General features: G+C 41.1%; 1 protein-coding gene across 1 annotated transcript in view; it reads right to left on the reverse strand.

The window, feature by feature from the left end:
* The window catches only part of LOC311062582 (uncharacterized protein), a gene marked incomplete at both ends in the record, with an annotated part of 94,774 nt that overhangs the window by 62,113 nt on the left and 14,552 nt on the right, over nt 1-18,109 (reverse strand). Inside the window, one exon of the mRNA XM_084081721.1 lies at nt 17,084-17,216. Within this exon, the coding sequence (XP_083937847.1) occupies nt 17,084-17,216 (133 nt within the window). The remainder of the gene's footprint in view (nt 1-17,083; nt 17,217-18,109) is intronic.

An 18,109-nucleotide genomic window follows, 5' to 3' on the forward strand; every position in this document is an offset into this window, starting at 1 on the left:
CTGTGTATATGTATTTTTCTTTTTTTTTAATGGTGAAAATAGTAGATCTACAAGCTCTCATGTGTCGCATCACGCCACATTGTGAGGTTGAAGATTGGATATTTTTGGTTGTTTTTTTGTGAGACACTATTACTATGAAGTATAAAATAAGGTTATGAAAAACGTTCTCAAGGATGTTTCGATTAATCAAAGATGTAAGCCTATATATGAACGAATTGCTATGAAAATAATCAATAGGCACCTGCAGCCCTAGTACTGTATTATGTCACTTGAGCCCTAGCATCCCTATTCTGGGGAAAACACCAAAAATAGCAGATCTACAAGCTCACAACGTGGCAGTTTTAAGGGTACGTGTCATTCTCACCAGCGGTCCTGTGCTGCCCCCTGGTGGACAGAAGAGTCAAAAAACGTCTCATCAATCCAAGATATCCGGATAAAACGAACAGAATCACTACTCAAGACATACTGGTCCGAAACAAATTAACCACCATCTGTGGTACAAAATAGAACCACTACTGGTCCAAAAACTGGGCCCACACAAAACCACTGTCTAGTGGTCCAAAACAGAACCGTTAACAGAATCAGTCCTGGATCTGGACCAAACAAAACCACTGTCTGCTGGTCCAGAATGAAACCCAGTGTGTTGATGCTGCTATATAGACTCCCTATCACACTTTCACTTTCTGTTATACCAACTGCTGCAATGCACCAATTTTCATCGTCTGACTAAGGTTTGACTAGTTTCCTGTGTTGAATCTCCACAATGTAGTGGCATCCCAATTTGGGAATGTTGTTATAGGCTAATATGTTTCTAAATTTGCAATAAAAAAAAAAGAAAACCATAAATGAATCATAAATATGATTCAAATGTACAACATTGTCACAATAAGAAATAGCTAAAATATCATATCTACAGTACATGCATCTGTATGCATCTCTTTGAGACAACTTGTAGACAAGCCTGTAGATAGGCTATTAACCTGTCGTTACAGTAACTTTAACCAAGGAGGTTACTGTTTTGAAATGAATAAATGAATAAATGAATAAATTAATACATGAATAAATGAATATATGATTTTTTTTTAACAGTTCTGGCTTAACCGAGCAGTCACTTTTTACAAAACCCAGCAATATGGTAGAGGGCTATGCCAAACGGCAAAGACACTAAACTCACAACCATTGGCCAAAGGGTGGCGCTATAGCAATCAATTGAAAAATGCTAACTTTGAACAGGTATAGCACATTAACCGTTTGACCGACAGCAATACAACTTCAACACACATATGCGTCTCCTCATGAGGATGAAATAGGTCACTTAACTAAGACCTCTGACCTTTAGATCTCCCACCATTTTGAATTATATGAAAACTGTTCAAATCTATCTATCTCCTTTGGGGATTTTTTTAGCAATCTGCACACTTTCTACACATGAACTTTGGACCTATACCAACAAAGAATTGTACTGAAGTGTTTTAAGTGAAAAAATAAAGCCTTTATGAGCCAATGAAAATTGCTCTTGTGCCCCTTAGTAAATAAACACATTTTTATGAAACTTTGCAGTTCGGTAGAGTGTCATTTCAAATAGCGCTGACACCAATCTTATTCCAATTGGCTAAAGAGGGGAACTATAGCAATCGTTTGAAAATGCTAACTTTGAACAGGCATAAGTAATGCATCGTTTGGCCTAAAGCCATGAAATGTGCTTATAGACAGGGCAAAAGTTATAACAACCTGATAAATGGGTGTACCAAACTTTTGTCAGTTGATCCTTATGTATTCTTTTCCGTAGAATCCATTTCTGCTCCATTTTTGTATTGTGCATAGTTAATGCATAGTTAATCCTAACCTAACCAACCCCCCCCCATCTCTCTTTCTTCTTTTGTACATATTTTTCACTCTTCATACCAGTAACCTGTAAACTGATTGTATGACATTCTGTATAGTAGTGTGTATATCTGTCTGTCTCTTATATGTCATCATGATTTGTGTGCATGGGGATCTCATCTTAAACAAGCTTAGAGCTTAATGAGCTATCCAGTTTAGTAGACCTTGTATTGTGAATTTGTACTTCCATGTACTGTTATGTACTGTTCTCATGTCTTACTAAATAAAGTACATCAATCAATCAATGGGATAATTTGCATATTTTAATAAACTAGCAGAAATAACGAGTAGAGGTCATCCAACTTGTGTATGTTTATGGTAGTTTAGCATATATTATGCATATGTAACGACTCAGACAAGCAGACACATGGCCATTTTCTCTTCAGTGTTATTCCAAGTACTTGGAATAACATATAACATAAATAACTTGGAAAAAATATATATTATTATTCCTGTACATCTGACCACTACTACTGAAGCAGTAAATATCCCAATAAACTGCTCTTTGTCCATGTAATAAGCTAATATGGCCATAAAATAGTTTCTGTATATCAATTATTATGACTTCTAGACCATATTTCTGGAAAACAATGGTCACATACCACACTTTACACAGTTGATCTTAAGTTAATTTGAGCTGTAGTATCCATTTCTGCTTATGACATTTTTGTATTGTGAATAATTAATAATTAGTAATAAGAATTGGACAATTAGCATATTTGAGGAAATTAGTGGAAATAAGCATAATAAATGAATGTAATGATAATTTGGGTGTAGGCAGACCAATATAAGTGTTATTTAGTGTGCAAAATATTAAAATTGTTATCAGATATGACATGTTTGTATTTTTTAATAGATGAGATATTGCAGATTTCGTATGCAAATTATGTAAATCTTTACATTTATTGTTAATGATTTATTTTTCATAAGAATGTCATAGCAAAGCAAAATATCAGAATTGTATTGTTTTGTCACGCTCGCCAGTGTTTGTATATTGCCCCCCCCCCCCCCCTCCCTTACGGGTCCATTTGGTTACATTTGTACACTCTCAGAGTTACACACCTGTAAGGGGCCATTTGGAAGCCCATGAGGGTCCCCTGGACCCCAACTGTAGACCCACTGGTGTAACAGAGTGTTTCCAGTGAGCCAACATGCACAATATCAGCACCCTGACTCTGTTTGACCATGAATGGAACAGAGCCTTCATTAGTATCATTGGTAACACCTGTGAATGTCTTCATAATAAGGCTGCTGTGAATAGAGCCTATCAATCAGAAGGGATACTTTTCTGGGGGTGGGCAAGTCATAGTTTGCACTGAAAAGCTGAAATACAATACAGAAAATATAATGTGTTACAGTAGGCGGTATGCACCCTAATGGTAGTAACCCACCAATAAACTAAGAGAAGAAGTAGAAGCAGACATAGATATATATATAACCCCCCACCCCCAAACGGTCGCTAGAGCCAAAAAGCTTGCAAGGTGCATCGTTGTTTTCATGGCCAAAGATATGAGTCTGTTCTCCGTTGTTTAACATGACTGGTTTAGGCAAATGGTAAACCCACTGGAGCCAAAATATCGCATCCCGTCACATCCGCACTTTAGCGAGAAAGTAATGCCAGCACTTTACAAGGAAACAAAAGAAAAGGTGATTCAGAGCATCGGAGATGTAGATACCATATCGATTACAACAGACATCCAGGGCCCAGAGTTATATCACAATCACAGCCCATGGTATTACAAGTAAGTGGGAGATGGTTAACTGTGTGCTTCAAACTCGCCCTATGTTCGAATCGCAACATAGTAGGTGAAGTTCTGACAACAGCTGTGATGGAATGGAATCTTAAAATGCAGTTGTATATAACAACGCAAGTTCAGGAGTGGAGACCTCCCTCTGCTTAACACGGCAACTCCCCGCTCGCCATCACCTTATCACCTACACCTGCCTTCCATTATCAGCCAGCCAATCTCACGTCACAATCACCTCAGTAGACGAGCTTAAAAGCAGCTGCGAGCCTTTGCTCCATGTTCCTACTACTTACGTGGTCTCGAACGCCAAACGTCCGCGCAAAGAATCGTTAAAAACTTGTTGCTCTAGTACCTGTTGTACTCTATTTCAAGCTTTTCATTCACAGCAGACACGTGCGCGGTCCACTTCCATTCCCCCCCGAGTATTTTCTCTACTTTCTTCTCTGTTCACCCTCGCTCCCCAAGCTCCTTCCCACCCCGGCCACCCGGCTCCCACCTACACTCTGGCCACCATCACCCCGGTAGACACCCCCGCACTTTCAGCCAACCGACCATCCCCGGTCCCAGCCAACCTCCGCCAGCACATCCTCAATGGTGCGTATGTCGACCTGGCGGAGCTCATCCAGCCCTCCATCACCGACCCCCTCCGCAACAGGGAAATCACAACCCCGTCCGGTTGCCTCGCCCAGCTCCGTCAGCCCCTCCCCTCTCGTTCCCGAGACCTAACCCCCGCCGAGTTCGCCTACGCCTTCTCCCTCTATAGGGACGTAGTCTGTGCGTCGTACCCCCGCCGCCGGGCCGAATTGGACAGCTACAACACGCTCGTCCTCGAGTTGGCAATTCGGTTCGGCGGCACGGGGTTCTACTCCTACCATGTCCTCTTCGCCACCCAAGCCGCCGCCCGCCTTCAGCAGCTAGATCTAGGCACTTACTGGGGGGTCCAGGACCAGGAAATTTACTGTAGAGTTTTCACGTCCCGGACCGCCCAGTCTTGCTTGCTGTGTGGCGCCCCCTCCCACCCCGCCGCTGCCTGCACCACGGCCGTCGACACGGCTGCCCCAAAGTCCCCGCCCCCAATCACCTCAGTAGACGAGCTTAAAAGCAGCTGCGAGCCTTTGCTCCAAGTTCCTACTACTTACGTGGTCTCGAACGCTCCCCCCGTCCACCCCAACTACCTCCGCCGCCTCAATACTAACCCTGTTTCCTTCTTCTCTTCCAGGAACCCGGGGGGGGGGGCAGTATCCCGAGCGAAGGCAACGCCACCCGATTCGAGCCCCGGTGGCCGTCCGCTCCCGAGACATACTCCCCCCACCCTGAGTCTCGCCCTTCCCGGGTTCCACATCCACACACGTCCACCCATTTTCGTTCAATAAAATCCGTAAACTTGAGCAGAAGGTGTGGTCTCTTACTAGTGAAAGGGCTAATCGTGACATTGCTATCGTTACGGACAATGCGAGAAATATGGAAGCTGCAGTGAGAGAGACCGGCGGGTTAACTCCCCATATCAAGTGTTTTGCCCACTCTTTAAACATTTTGTCAGCCGCTTGCTGGGTCGGGTAAAGCGTGTTGCAACCTTCTTCCACCGAAGCACTACAGCATTTGCTGTGTTCAAAGCCGAACAGAAATTGCTGGTGCTTCCTGATCCCAAGCTCATCATCGATGTCACAACACGCTGAAACAGCAGTCTGGATATGATTGGAAGATATCTCAAACAGCAAGCAGCTATCGTGGCAACTATCCTCACCGATGCGGTCCGAAAAAATGCATCAGTCGCGTGTTGCGGGTTTTGGGGTCTCAGGAATCAGTTGTGAGTTCAGTTAGGAGTAGCCCAAAGTAAATGTAGTGTGGCGAGATTCTCTGCAGTGGAGGTTATAATGGTTTTATTGTTCATGTGGACATGAGCTGTAGAGGATTAATATTGAAGGCTGTAGTATGGATATGATTAAATTGCCAAATGACATGCAATGCTTACTTTAGTTTTTCTAAAGTATAGTAAACAATGGTAAAATCTAAAGATGTGAGGTTGCACCTGTTACAGGCTAGATATATTGGCTTTATGAGGATAGCATTATAGGACTCCCCTAACTGAATGTAACCCAGTCATAGGTTATGCTATAAATACTATTAAAATCAGTTAATGAAGGGTTTGTTTAAAACGTCTTAAAAGCTTTTAAAAAGGTATGAGGAATGTAGCCATAGACCCACATAGCAGACGGGTCTGGCCCAAATGCGGCTTCAATCCGGCACATCTGGCCTACCGCTGGCATCGGCATGCAGTATGTGAACCGGATGTGGGCCAGGTCTGGCAAAGACGGCACCGTTTACATGATGGCACGCCACATGTGGGCCGATTGTGGTTATGTTCATTTGGCCCATATTAGTCTTATATTAACTGGCCCACATATGTTTTGGGTTTATTTGGCCCAGATTTACCTTATATCAACTGGCCCACATATGTTGTGGGTTTGTTTGGCCCAGATTAGCTTTATATTTAACTGGCCCACATATGTTTTGGGTTCTTTTGGCCCAGATTAGCTTTATATTTAACTGGCCCACATATGTTGTGGGTTCATTTGGCCCAGATTAGCTTTATAGTAACTGGCCTACATATGTTTTTGGTTCATTTGGCCCAGATTAGTCTTATATTAACTGGCCCACATGTGTTTGCTAAAGTGTGAACCAGTGGTGGAAAGTAAGTAGCCTATTATAGAAAGTAGTAATATATATTCTTGTGTAGTAGTACTCTATGCGGGGCCTGGGTTTGTTTTAATGAAATGACGTGACTACCTGTGGTCTAACTTATTAACTATTTGAATCTGTACTGGCAGTGCCTCCAATTAAAGTTAATATAATGAAATTATACTCCTTTAAAAGTATGTTTCAACTTGTTTCCTGCTTTTAACCACTTTTTAAACTCTTATTGCCCAAAATGAATTATATCATTACCATACATGGATTCTCTGTGAGCTATGACACAACAACTTTACTTTAACTACGTAATGTAGGTAGGGATATTTATTAACACCAAAAAGCAATGTCTCTCAAAGCAGTATAAAAGAAAGAAAATAAAAAGCATTCAGAATAAATGTGAATAAACAAAAAATATGAAGAAGGTCACACACAATAATTGGGCCCCACTCACACACACACACACACCTGACTACAAGTCCTTTAGTGACCTTAAATGAACACTTGTTGCAGGCCTGAGTCGTGGCTTGGGTACGTTGAGGCCTACAAACTGTAGTGGCCGCTTCACTTGTTTCCACAAGCAGAAAATAAAAATGCATGTGCACAGTACAGTACTCACAAGTCCAGGGATAATGTTAGAATGGGAATGGTGAGGGGTAGCTGCGTGATGGGGGGAATGCAGCAAAGGGAACAGCAGCGATGAAACACCCCAGAAGAATAAACAATAGGGACAGTGACTTCCAATGGAACTGTCCTGATGCTCACACATGCCAATATCCTGAAGCAAATACATCAGCTAAGCAACACGTCCATACTATATGGAGATAGCGGTAGCTTGTACTTAACCAATCACTTATGCCAAGCTATTGCATTAACAACACAATACAAAGCTGTTTGATATTGTGAAGGAGCTAAATGCAAATCGCAATTAGTATACACAACTGTTATACTCCAACACTTAGTTACAGCACAGAAACAATACAGGCATATTTACCTATTGCAGATCAATAAAGTTCACACCACAGGATAACTGGTCTTCAACCAAGGTTACAAACTTATTTCTGCACACAGGATACACTGAACAATGTCTCACTCTGTCAGTATCTGTTAAAATGACTATATGATTTGGAACACCTGTTCCCTAGCAGGCTTTGAGAACCCACCCCTCCACCTGGACTCCTGATTGGCTGTAAATTAAGCACGAACAAATCAAAACTAGAGAAACACAAGATTGACACGGCTGCTTACAAGAGGTTGTGAGCCTACACGTGTGCTGGGCTATCTACATTTCAAACAAACTATGCCCTTTCTGATCATGAGGTTTTAACTCAAAGGACTATGAATTAGTTTCCTATTTCTTATACATGGCATCTGTCCATATATTTACCCTATTTAAACCATATGAATTCAGTCTTTATATTGTTTTTAGTGTATTAACCTATTCATGTATTGCATTCATTTGAGCCAGTAGTCTAAATGAATTATGGAATGAGTATTAGACTGCTACACTGTGCTTAAGTAACAAGTACTTTTACTTTGAATATTTACATAGTTATCTATTACATGTCATTTGTAGACCTGGCATCCTAGTGTGTATAGTTTCAATGTAAAGATTTTAGATTTTTTTGATATTATACTGTTTAGACTGATGATAGGTTTGGTCCTATGATCCTAGATTACTATTTTTATGCATTTGATGTATTAACTTGTATTTTCCTTGCTGTAAATTGCTCTGGAATAAGAGTGTCTGCTAAATGCCTAAATTGTGTGAACTTAAGGGTTGTTTTTAATCAATCCTTGGGTGTGTGTGCTGTGCTCCTGCTCAAAAGACTGCGGTGGGACGGGGTCCCACAGGGTGTCTTGTTCTCTTCTCCATAAACACAAACAAAATCACATGCAATAACAATGGACTGTCATTCATTCTTTAAATATGCAGGTGACAAGCGCTCTCTGACCACTTGTGGACATGGTCCTCTGAAGCTGAGTGTCAGTATAAGACCCAAAAGCGCACGTTCCTCCTGAGGAGACTGAATGATTTTAACAGTTTAACAGTATTGAATCAGTTCTCACATTCAACACATCACAAAAAAAGTTAAAAACAACAACTCACAAGAATCATTAAACAATAAAGCTACCAAAATCACCCACCACACCAATGTGTCTCTACATGCAGTAAAAAGTAAGGCAGATCATCAAGGACCCTTCACACTGGGTTGAGGGGGTTCCAGGGGTCCCCAGTTAAATGACATGACAGAGCCTTTTACTCTGTTACAAGTAAAAGGCCTGTGTTCAAATTGTTACTTGAGTAAAAGTACAAAAGTATTGGCATCAAAATACTTAAAGTATCAATAGTAAAAGTACTAAAATGTTTGAAAATAGCAGATCTACAAGCTCACAACACGGCACCAATGCAACACGTTGTGAGCTTGTAGATCTGCTATTTTCAAATAGCCTATAAAATACGACTGAAGTGGTTAATGTATGTTTCATTATAATTTATATCTGCAAAGTAACTAAGTATACAGTTTTAAAATAATTGTAGTGGAGTAAAAGTACATTATTTGCCTCTAAGTTGTGGTGGAGTAGAAGTAAAAGTATTGAAAATGGGAAATACTCCAGTAAAAAAAAAATACCTAAAAATGTTACTTTAGTACAGTACTTGAGTAAATACACTTATTAACTTTACACCATTGTGATCTACAAGCTCACAACGCAAAGCTTTGTGACGCGTTGTGAGCTTGTAGATCTGCTATTTCCAAAGGATTTTATACACATGATAACTTGTAAAATGGGACATTGTGCATAATGAGTACTTTTACTTTGAGTACTGAAGTATATTTTGATGCCCAAAACGAAAACACTCTTTCTCTATTCCCATTGCCTGAGAGACAAGAGCCTGCGGTGATTGGTCGTGATGGTTTCCCTGACAACCGATAAAACCTGCGCTCATTGGTCGTCCCTCAGAACACACCCCCGTGTCCTGTGCTCTCATTGGTTGCATGACTCCAGTGCATGGGATAAGTGCTCAGCTGGAAAATTAGCTACTGTCTAATCAGCAGCAGGCCGGCCAGCAGCTGTGACTGAGGTTGTCTGTGGGAGTTCGAGAGAACACAGAACAGCAAAAAGAGGTATGTTTATGGCTTTATAATTATTTAGATCACGTCTTAACATTAATGGTTGAGAAATAACGTTGTGACTCAACATATGCTGCACATAATGTAAGATTCTGTTGGTTAGTTAGCCTGTAGTGTAACAGGTATTTCCTTGTAAACACAAACCGTTTGTTTGGACGTTTTAAAAGACAACATGCTATTAAAACAAAAACATGCTATTAAAACAAAAGTATCTTGCCTTTTGTATATAGAATACATAGGTGTGTGGCCTTTTCTACTGTTAATCATGAAGTTGCCTCAATAATTTATATTTATTTTACTTACTTATATTGCAGGGCTTTGTAGGCCAGGGGGGACTTTTAATAAGCAAGTCAAAGGTAAGGTACATCCATTGGTACACTCTTGAGTTACTGACACGTAAGGGTCCATTTGGTTCCATTTGTACACTGTGAGTGTACACATGTAACCAAATGGACCCTGACAGGTCTGTAACTGACAGTATACATGGAACCAAATGGACCCTTACAGATCTGTAAGAGTTACAGACCTGTATGGGTCCATTTGGTTCCATTTGTACACTCAGTTACAGATATGTAAGGGTCCATTTGGTTCCATTTGTACACTCATTTACAGATATGTAAGGGTCCATTTGGTTACATGTGTACACTCGCAGTTACAGATATGTAAGGGTCCATTTGGTTCCATTGGTACTCTCAGAGTTAAAGGCCTGTAAGGGTCCATTTGGAATCTTGAGGGTCCCTGCTGAACCCCACCTGAGAACCACTGTACATTTAATGTGTTGGTTCTTAAAGTGGGTTTCTAGAGATGGTTCCTCCAGGTGTAAATACACTTCTCTTGTGTTCCTTGGCACAAAACCTTTTCAAATCTGAAGCCAAATACAATTGACATGGAAATCTTTGAGAACCACTGATATGATATAGCTACTTATAACTTATTTTAAGGTGAATTGTAATATGACAACTGTAAACATAATTAGAGTTTGAATATACTGTATTGTTAGTTAATCAAACATTTTCTTTCCTTGCAGGGCTGTGATTGTCATTGGTTGTATGACTCCAGCGCATGGGAGAAGTTCATTACTATCTGATCATCAGCAGTTATTTTCACAGCAAGTAAGTTCAATCTGGTTGATTCTGTTGCATCTCTGCGCTATCTTTTTCCTTGGCGTGCTAATAATCGTTCAAACAAGGCATATATATCATCAAAGACGTATTTGACTATCTGTCAGGACTTATCTAACTTGACTGCGTGACTCATTTACGCTGCACCGCACACACACCGCGTTTAGATGCGAGTGAGCAACAGGCATGCTGTCACTGAAATATGGACCGTGGTGGCAAACGCTCTAAAGTGTGGCTTCACTATAGCCTTAGATCAAGACTATCGTATATGTATTTTATCGAATCTGACTTTTACTTTCGTATCTACGAGAGTCTTAGTGACCACACCCCCAGTTTGCCCTGTAATGTCACCGGTAAAACCTGTATGTCTCCAAACATGTATAAATGCAAAACATAAGGTGCTTGCCCCAAATGTTAAGTAGGTGTCCAGAGTATTTGTGCAATGTATTAGTTCATATTTTTCAATAAAGAAGTGCTTTAATCCCATCTGTGGCCGAACGCTATTCCCCCCCCTCGTTTACTTCCTGTTTACATGTAAATTTGCCTAATTCCGGCTTTCACTAGATGTGCCACGTCACTACCGCCGATCTACAAGCTCGCTGCCTTTTTAAAAAGGAGGAAAAAAATTAAAACGTGCAGCTCACTGTATAATCCACAAATGAATCGAGGCGAGGATGTTACTCTATTCATTAAATGTCTTAAATTGACTAAGGCTTAAAATAATAAAGTTACTTTAGTTAAATCAACATTGTGAAGTATTTTTACCATTTTTGGAACCGAAATAGGGAATGGTAGGAATCAGAACCGATGAGCACAATCGGAACCTAACGATACCCATCCCTAGTCATTAGTCATCATCACACACAAGTATAAAGCCAAGTATAAAGCCATTAACTGCTCTGACATTGGGTCAAATCGGGAGGCTTCGACAATCAAACCCAAAAGGCGAAGAATGCAAGTTATGTTTTATTTCTACACCTCTATGATTATATACATTTTCAATTTTAATAACATTAAGCATTTCATTAGACAAAAGAACAATCTCTACCCCGGTCAAGATGACACTGACGTGCACGTCTTGCCAAAACCAACACCAAAATCTAGGCCAGGGACGACGTAAGAACAATTGAAAAAGAGAATTTGCCATTCATTTGTTGAGTTTGCTCTCCTATCGGTATGCAACATGTTGATGCTATATTTGGTTTGCTATGTCACTGCAGTCTAGCTGAACTGCCTAGTGTGCCGAAGATTTTGCATGGATTTGGTCCTGATCCCCAAAATAAAGATTATGGCGAGGAAGCTCTCCTACGTAAAACAATACCACGGTAACTCAAGATACTGTTAATTTGTGTTTGATTAGCTGTTAATGTAATCTGTAAAATGTCTTCACTGCTTTGCTCTGTCTCTTTGTGTCCAGCATGGACTGTCTAATGCACCAGCCATTTATTTCTAATTCCAGAAACTGTGCATCTCCTGGCCATGCACTGCAACAGGGAAACGGTGAATCTCCTCCTGGCCTTCTCCCCAGAAGCCGTACAGCTACTCCTGACCTGCACCCCAGAAGCCGTACAGCTACTCCTGACCTGCACCCCAGAAGCCGTACAGCTACTCCTGACCTGCACCCCAGAAGCCGTACAGCTACTCCTGACCTGCACCCCAGAAGCCGTACAGCTACTCCTGACCTGCACCCCAGAAGCCGTACAGCTACTCCTGACCTGCACCCCAGAAGCCGTACATCTCGTCCTGACCGGCAGCCCAGAAGCCGGACATCTCGTCCTGACCGGCAGCCCAGAAGCCGGACATCTCGTCCTGACCGGCACCCCAGAAGCCCTACATCTCGTCCTGGCCTGCACCAGAGAAGCCGTACTTCACCTGAGCTGCAACGGAGAAGCCTTTCTTCCCCTGACAACCTGAGACGTTCAGAGCCACCAAGGAGACCATCTTTGTTCATGTGAGAATATTTGATTGTATTTATGGTCTGACTGTGGTCTGCTCTGCTGCACACATTTTTGTAGGATCATTTGTTTAAATACTACATTTTTTTTTGTCCCAGCACTCCTGCAAAATATCCTTTCAAATCAAGAGATGATGAAGGACCAGATGAAGATGATTTTCAGAACTGTCCAGGGATTAAAATCCATAACCGAAGAAGAGATAGGTGATTTTCTTTTTGTTTTCCACATTCATTCATGCGTAACACCCATATCATGTACAGTATATCTGCTGTTATGATCACCTTTATGTCTGACCTCAGTATATCTCCGGTACAGTATGTATGTATACATATGTATGTGTAAATATGTAGATGCATTGTTGTTTTTTAAAATGTATCTTCTCTCTCTTCCCCTTGCTCCATCTTCTTCCCTTTCTTTATGGAAATACACCCACTGTTTTACACCTGCAAACCTGTGATGTGACAAAGCTTTTCTCATTCTCATAGGTGTTGAACCAAATCTGCTGCCATTAGCTGATACCCAATCGCCTACAAAATAGCCCCGACCTCAAAATCCAACTGGTAAGAATTTCAGTTCTACTCGGGGAAGACACACACACAAAACCCTTTTTGTTTGTTGTTTAATGCTAACCCTTATCTTAAATTGGCTTCTAACAACTTTGCTGGGACATACAATATAGAATTGAGAAGCTAATTTAGTCAATCATGAAGGAACACTGCTATTCTATAGCTACTGCTATTTTTTTAAAGAATTGTGCAGTAAGTGATTTTGTTTATTAAAAGATAAACATATCTATATTCGGATGGCAATAATTACTATGAAGTGTTCAGTAACAGGGGTCTCCCTGTCTCTCCAGGTGTTTAGTAAACAGAACATGCATGTTATGGTCAGATACCAATGTTATCCAATCAGAGATGACTCATACAGGATAAACAAGTGAAATTGGAAATGATGACACAAAGAAGTGAGCAGACACAATTGAAACTAGAACACTGAAGCTGAAATTGGCAACTCTTATTAAAGAGATGGAGAAACAGGGAGACCCTGTGAACAAACACTCTAGAGTCTATAGTAATGATTACTATCACAATGTAGAGCTAAGCGTGCCAAAAATCCTGAAGGGGCGTCAACAAGTGTCTTTTGGTAGTGGCGGACATCTTTTAGGGGTAAAAACCAGGTTGACTTAACATTGCCCAATGCCATGCCCCCCCGTGGTGACGACACGTTGGCACGCTCTATATATCTCCCCTTTAATAATACCAATTGGTATTGTGTTTTATATCATTGATTAGTCACCTTTACAACGAGGTACAGCTTGTAAGGATCGGCCTCCAAAAAATGTGCCAAAATCACCCAATATGCTTCTGTTGGTAATCGCTCTTGTTTTTTAGCAACCTGCCAGACTGACTGGCACCTGAACATGGGTTCTGCAACTTTGTTGAGTTTGTGTTGATGCTCCAAGCAGTGCCCCCATGGAAAGATGCCACGTTTGTCCCTTCAGGATAAGGCAATATGGCAAGTGAAGCTGGTCTTCCGTTACGCAGATTAAGCAATTTTTGTTGTCAGCCCGGGTACCATTTGCAGACAGGTGTGTGTGTGTGTGACTGCCACCTGAGAATGGGCCCTGAAACTTTGACATCTGTCTTTGGTACCGTTGTGCAAATCCTGCCTGTAGATCTATGGTTTCTCAGTGAAGCGAGGGGTCTTGGGTTGTTGTCTTCCTTATTGACTTCACCAGTCTCTCAGTACTTGGTCCTACGTTTGGAAATGGTACCAGGCTGACACCAAATAATGCTGTCACTCTGCATAACGGAACATCAGCTTTACTTGCCCTATTGCACAGGCCTTATCCTGAAGTGACAAACGTGGCATCTTTCCCTGGGGGCAGTGTTACTGCTTGGAGCATACACAAACTCAACAAAGTTGCAGAACCCATGTTCAGGTGCCAGTCACTCACCTGTGACACCTTTGACTACTGGCACACACCTCTCTGTAGGTGTGGGCTGGCAGGTTGCTCAAAACAAGAGCGATTACCAACAGAAGCATATTGGGTGATTTTGGCACATTTTTTGGAGGCGCTACCCACACGTTTAGCTGTGTTGCTCATTCCACAAATGATCCTTCCACCTGATCCTTACAAGCTGTACCTCGTTGTAAAGGTGACTAATCAACGATAAAATTATATAAAACACAATACCAATGGTATTATCAAAGGGGAGATATAATAATGGGAGACAGTTTATTTCATTGATATCTTCTATGTTTGACATGTGTCGTCAGTGTTCTATCTTTTCTATTTTGAGGACGACATAAAGAGAACATGTTCCTCCCCACAAAAAGGATACTAAGGTTCAAGTGGTTGATGAAAGAAAAATAAACTTTCCCATCACACAAAGATCTCCCCCCACCCTACCTTTTAGGTCTGTCATGTGGAAATGTGTAGACTATGAAAAGTGTTAACAAGAGCTTGTGACTAAACAATAACTCTATTGGACCACAGGTTATTCTTTCCATTTCCTGAAAAGTAATTTTTGGTTTCTGTGTTTTTAGTGGCTGTGCGTAATCACTTGACATCTGATGCCACGGATCAAGAAATGGAGAAATCCGTGACTAAATGGCTTCGGCTGTCAGCTGATCGGAATGGTGGAAGAAGCGAGAGAAAGAGAAGGGAGGCTGAGAGGAATTTGGAGGCTGTGGTATAAGTGGTTAATAGAAGAAAAATGGACATAATGCTTGGTGATGAAAGGACTGACTATATGCTTTTTCACGGCGTCTGGTGGTCAGGTTTGCAGTGTGCTGTTCATAGGGGGACGGGTTGGGTTTATCCTCACTCAGGCTCTGAGGAGGTTAGGATCTGGAAAAAGGAATGAGCGGGCCTCCGAAGGCTCCTGGCTTTTAAGTTTCCTCTGATGTATGCTTCTGCTCTGCTGGGCCTTTAATCTTAAAGATCTGCATTCATGCGTAACACCACAGGGCAGGGGTCTGCAACGTTTTGGTTTTCCAGGCCTATTTTTGATGATTGTTTTGTTACGCTTTTATTGCTACTGTTGTCGCTTTTATTGCTGTTGTCACCTTTCGACATTTTTTGTCATGCTGAGTTAACAGGGAAATGTTTACTTGTATTTCAAATCTACCTCTTTGTCTTTTGCTGTCTGTTGTGTACATACCAGTACTGGCCTATATTTGATAGTTTTGTTATGATTTTATTGCTACTGTTGTCACCTTGACATTTTGTGCCATTTTGTCATGTTGAGTTAACGGGGAAATGTTTACTTGCATTTCAAATCTACCTCTTTAGCAGTCTGTTATGTACATTCAAGTACTGTATGTAAGTTTCATTGACTTGGTATTAACAGCAGCAAGCACGCTAAAGCTACAGAGAAAATGCTGTAGTTGAAACTTGAAACATGTATATTTATTTCTATGGATAAGATCTTAAGTCCATCACATGGCAGTTAAAGATGTAGACCGCAGGGAAAAAGTGACCCCTGGCCTCTACATAGATAATGTATCTACAGTAGATACATTATGACGATAATGTATCTAGAGACTCCTGGCCTCTACATAATGTAAAGATAATGAGAAATCATTTGTTAACACACAAGTGCTCATGATGTAAGGGGAATGTTTCCACTGAATAAAAATACATTTTATAACTGCAGATTACCGTTGTTGAGGCTTGTATTTTTATTTTATCTGAGGCAAATACGGCATGTGTGGCTATTGATGGCTTGATTAAGGTATAACTGCTCTGGGCCAGAACAACATGTCCACAGCTGGCCCTGTGCTGGCCTATGTATGGGCCAGCTGTGGACACACTGTTCTGGCCCAGTCCTGGCCCAGAACAGCATGTCCACAGCTGGCCCTGTGCTGGCCTATGTATGGGCCAGCTGTGGACACACTGTGCTGGCCCTGTTCTGGCCCAGCACTGGGTCAGAGCAGTGTGTCCACATCTGGCCCTGTGCTGGTCCATGAGTGGGCCAGCTCTGGCAAGCCAGATCTGGGCCGTAAAAGGGCCGTAATTCATTCCTGTATGTGGGCCGACTGTAAGTGGATTATGTGGGCCATAACTGGGCCAGACCAATTTTGCTATGTGGGGACGTATTTAATATCGCGTCCAAAAATGACTGTGTTCCAAAAATAAATAAATGACCCCGGCGGTTTTACTCTTATGGATATGAAGCATCAACTGACGGTGAGAAAACACTAATGTTACTTCCGCCGAATTAGTTACATTTTCGCCAGAAACAGATCAAATATAAGTGACTGACTATCATAAACGATACAGAGCCACCTCCCTGACAATATCGCAGAGACCCAATGTTATTCTCCATAGCGAAATTACTTTACGAACCTGGGGATGAACGAGTGACGTCAGGACTTCTGTACTCCATTGATCTACAAGCAATGATCCCAAAAACAGATCTGCAACCTAACAACACTTCACCATGCAAAGTTAACGCGGTGTCATACCTGCAGTGTGTATTTTGATGTTGTGTGTGTAACAGACATACCTGCGGTGTGTAGTTTGATGCTGTGTGTGTGTAACAGACCTGCAGTGTGTAGATCGATGTCCATATCAAAATCAATGTCCAGCAGTTTGTTTTGTTTCTCCAGCAGAGTTTCTAGTGTCTCTATCTCTCTCTGGAAGAGGTTGCACATGAACTCTGCAGCCGCACTGAGGCGCTCCAACACAAACACACAAGCTTCACACAACAAACATCAGAGCTCCGTTCCGTCAGCAGAAATTGGACTTCCGGTTTTCGACCTAGCAGAAATAAGGGTTCCGGTTGCCTTCAAAATAAGATCGTGAATTTTTTATGTTTTTTAAAAGACACAAATCTAATTTAAAAATACATTTATGATGTATGCCTTTTAAATGGCTCATACTAAAACACTTCTAAGTGGCAAGTTTAAAAAAAAAGACACAATTGTATTTAAAAAATACATTTATGATGTACAGTATGTCTTTTTAAATGGTTTTTCCAGTTTGAAATTGGCTATTGACCCCCATTAAATGTGCACTTAGCACTGTTTTGCACTTTAACTGGATATTGATTTGTGTGTGTTATATATATATGTATTGTTTTTGTATTGTTTGTCCATTGTTGTAATAATGCTGACTCTAGGCCAGGTCACTCTTGGAAAATGATGATGATATAATATTGTTTATTGCAGAAGCAAATAAACAATGATAAAAGAGACCACAAAATATGCTACAAATAATAATAGTAGATAGTGCAGGTGAGATAAAAAAAAAAGAAGAATTTGGGGTTTATAAAGTTGATCTCACCTATTTAAAAACTAAAATACAATACAAATACAAATGTAATCAGAAAAAAATCATTAAAAATGTATATTATTTAACAACATATATACAACATGGAAACACCGCATAAAAAAGATAGAGGACAGAAATATTAGTAAATTTGTAGTTTGTGTGTGTGTGTGTGTGTGTGTGTGTGTGTGTGTGTGTGTGTGTGTGTGTGTGTGTGTGTGTGTGTGTGTGTGTGTGTGTGTGTGTGTGTGTGTGTGTGTGTACTTCTCCATAACTGAGCGCCCATAAACTTGATAGAAAA

This window comes from Gymnoscopelus microlampas (genome assembly GCF_963454915.1).
Source record: "Gymnoscopelus microlampas genome assembly, chromosome: 16".
NCBI lineage: Eukaryota > Metazoa > Chordata > Actinopteri > Myctophiformes > Myctophidae > Gymnoscopelus > Gymnoscopelus microlampas.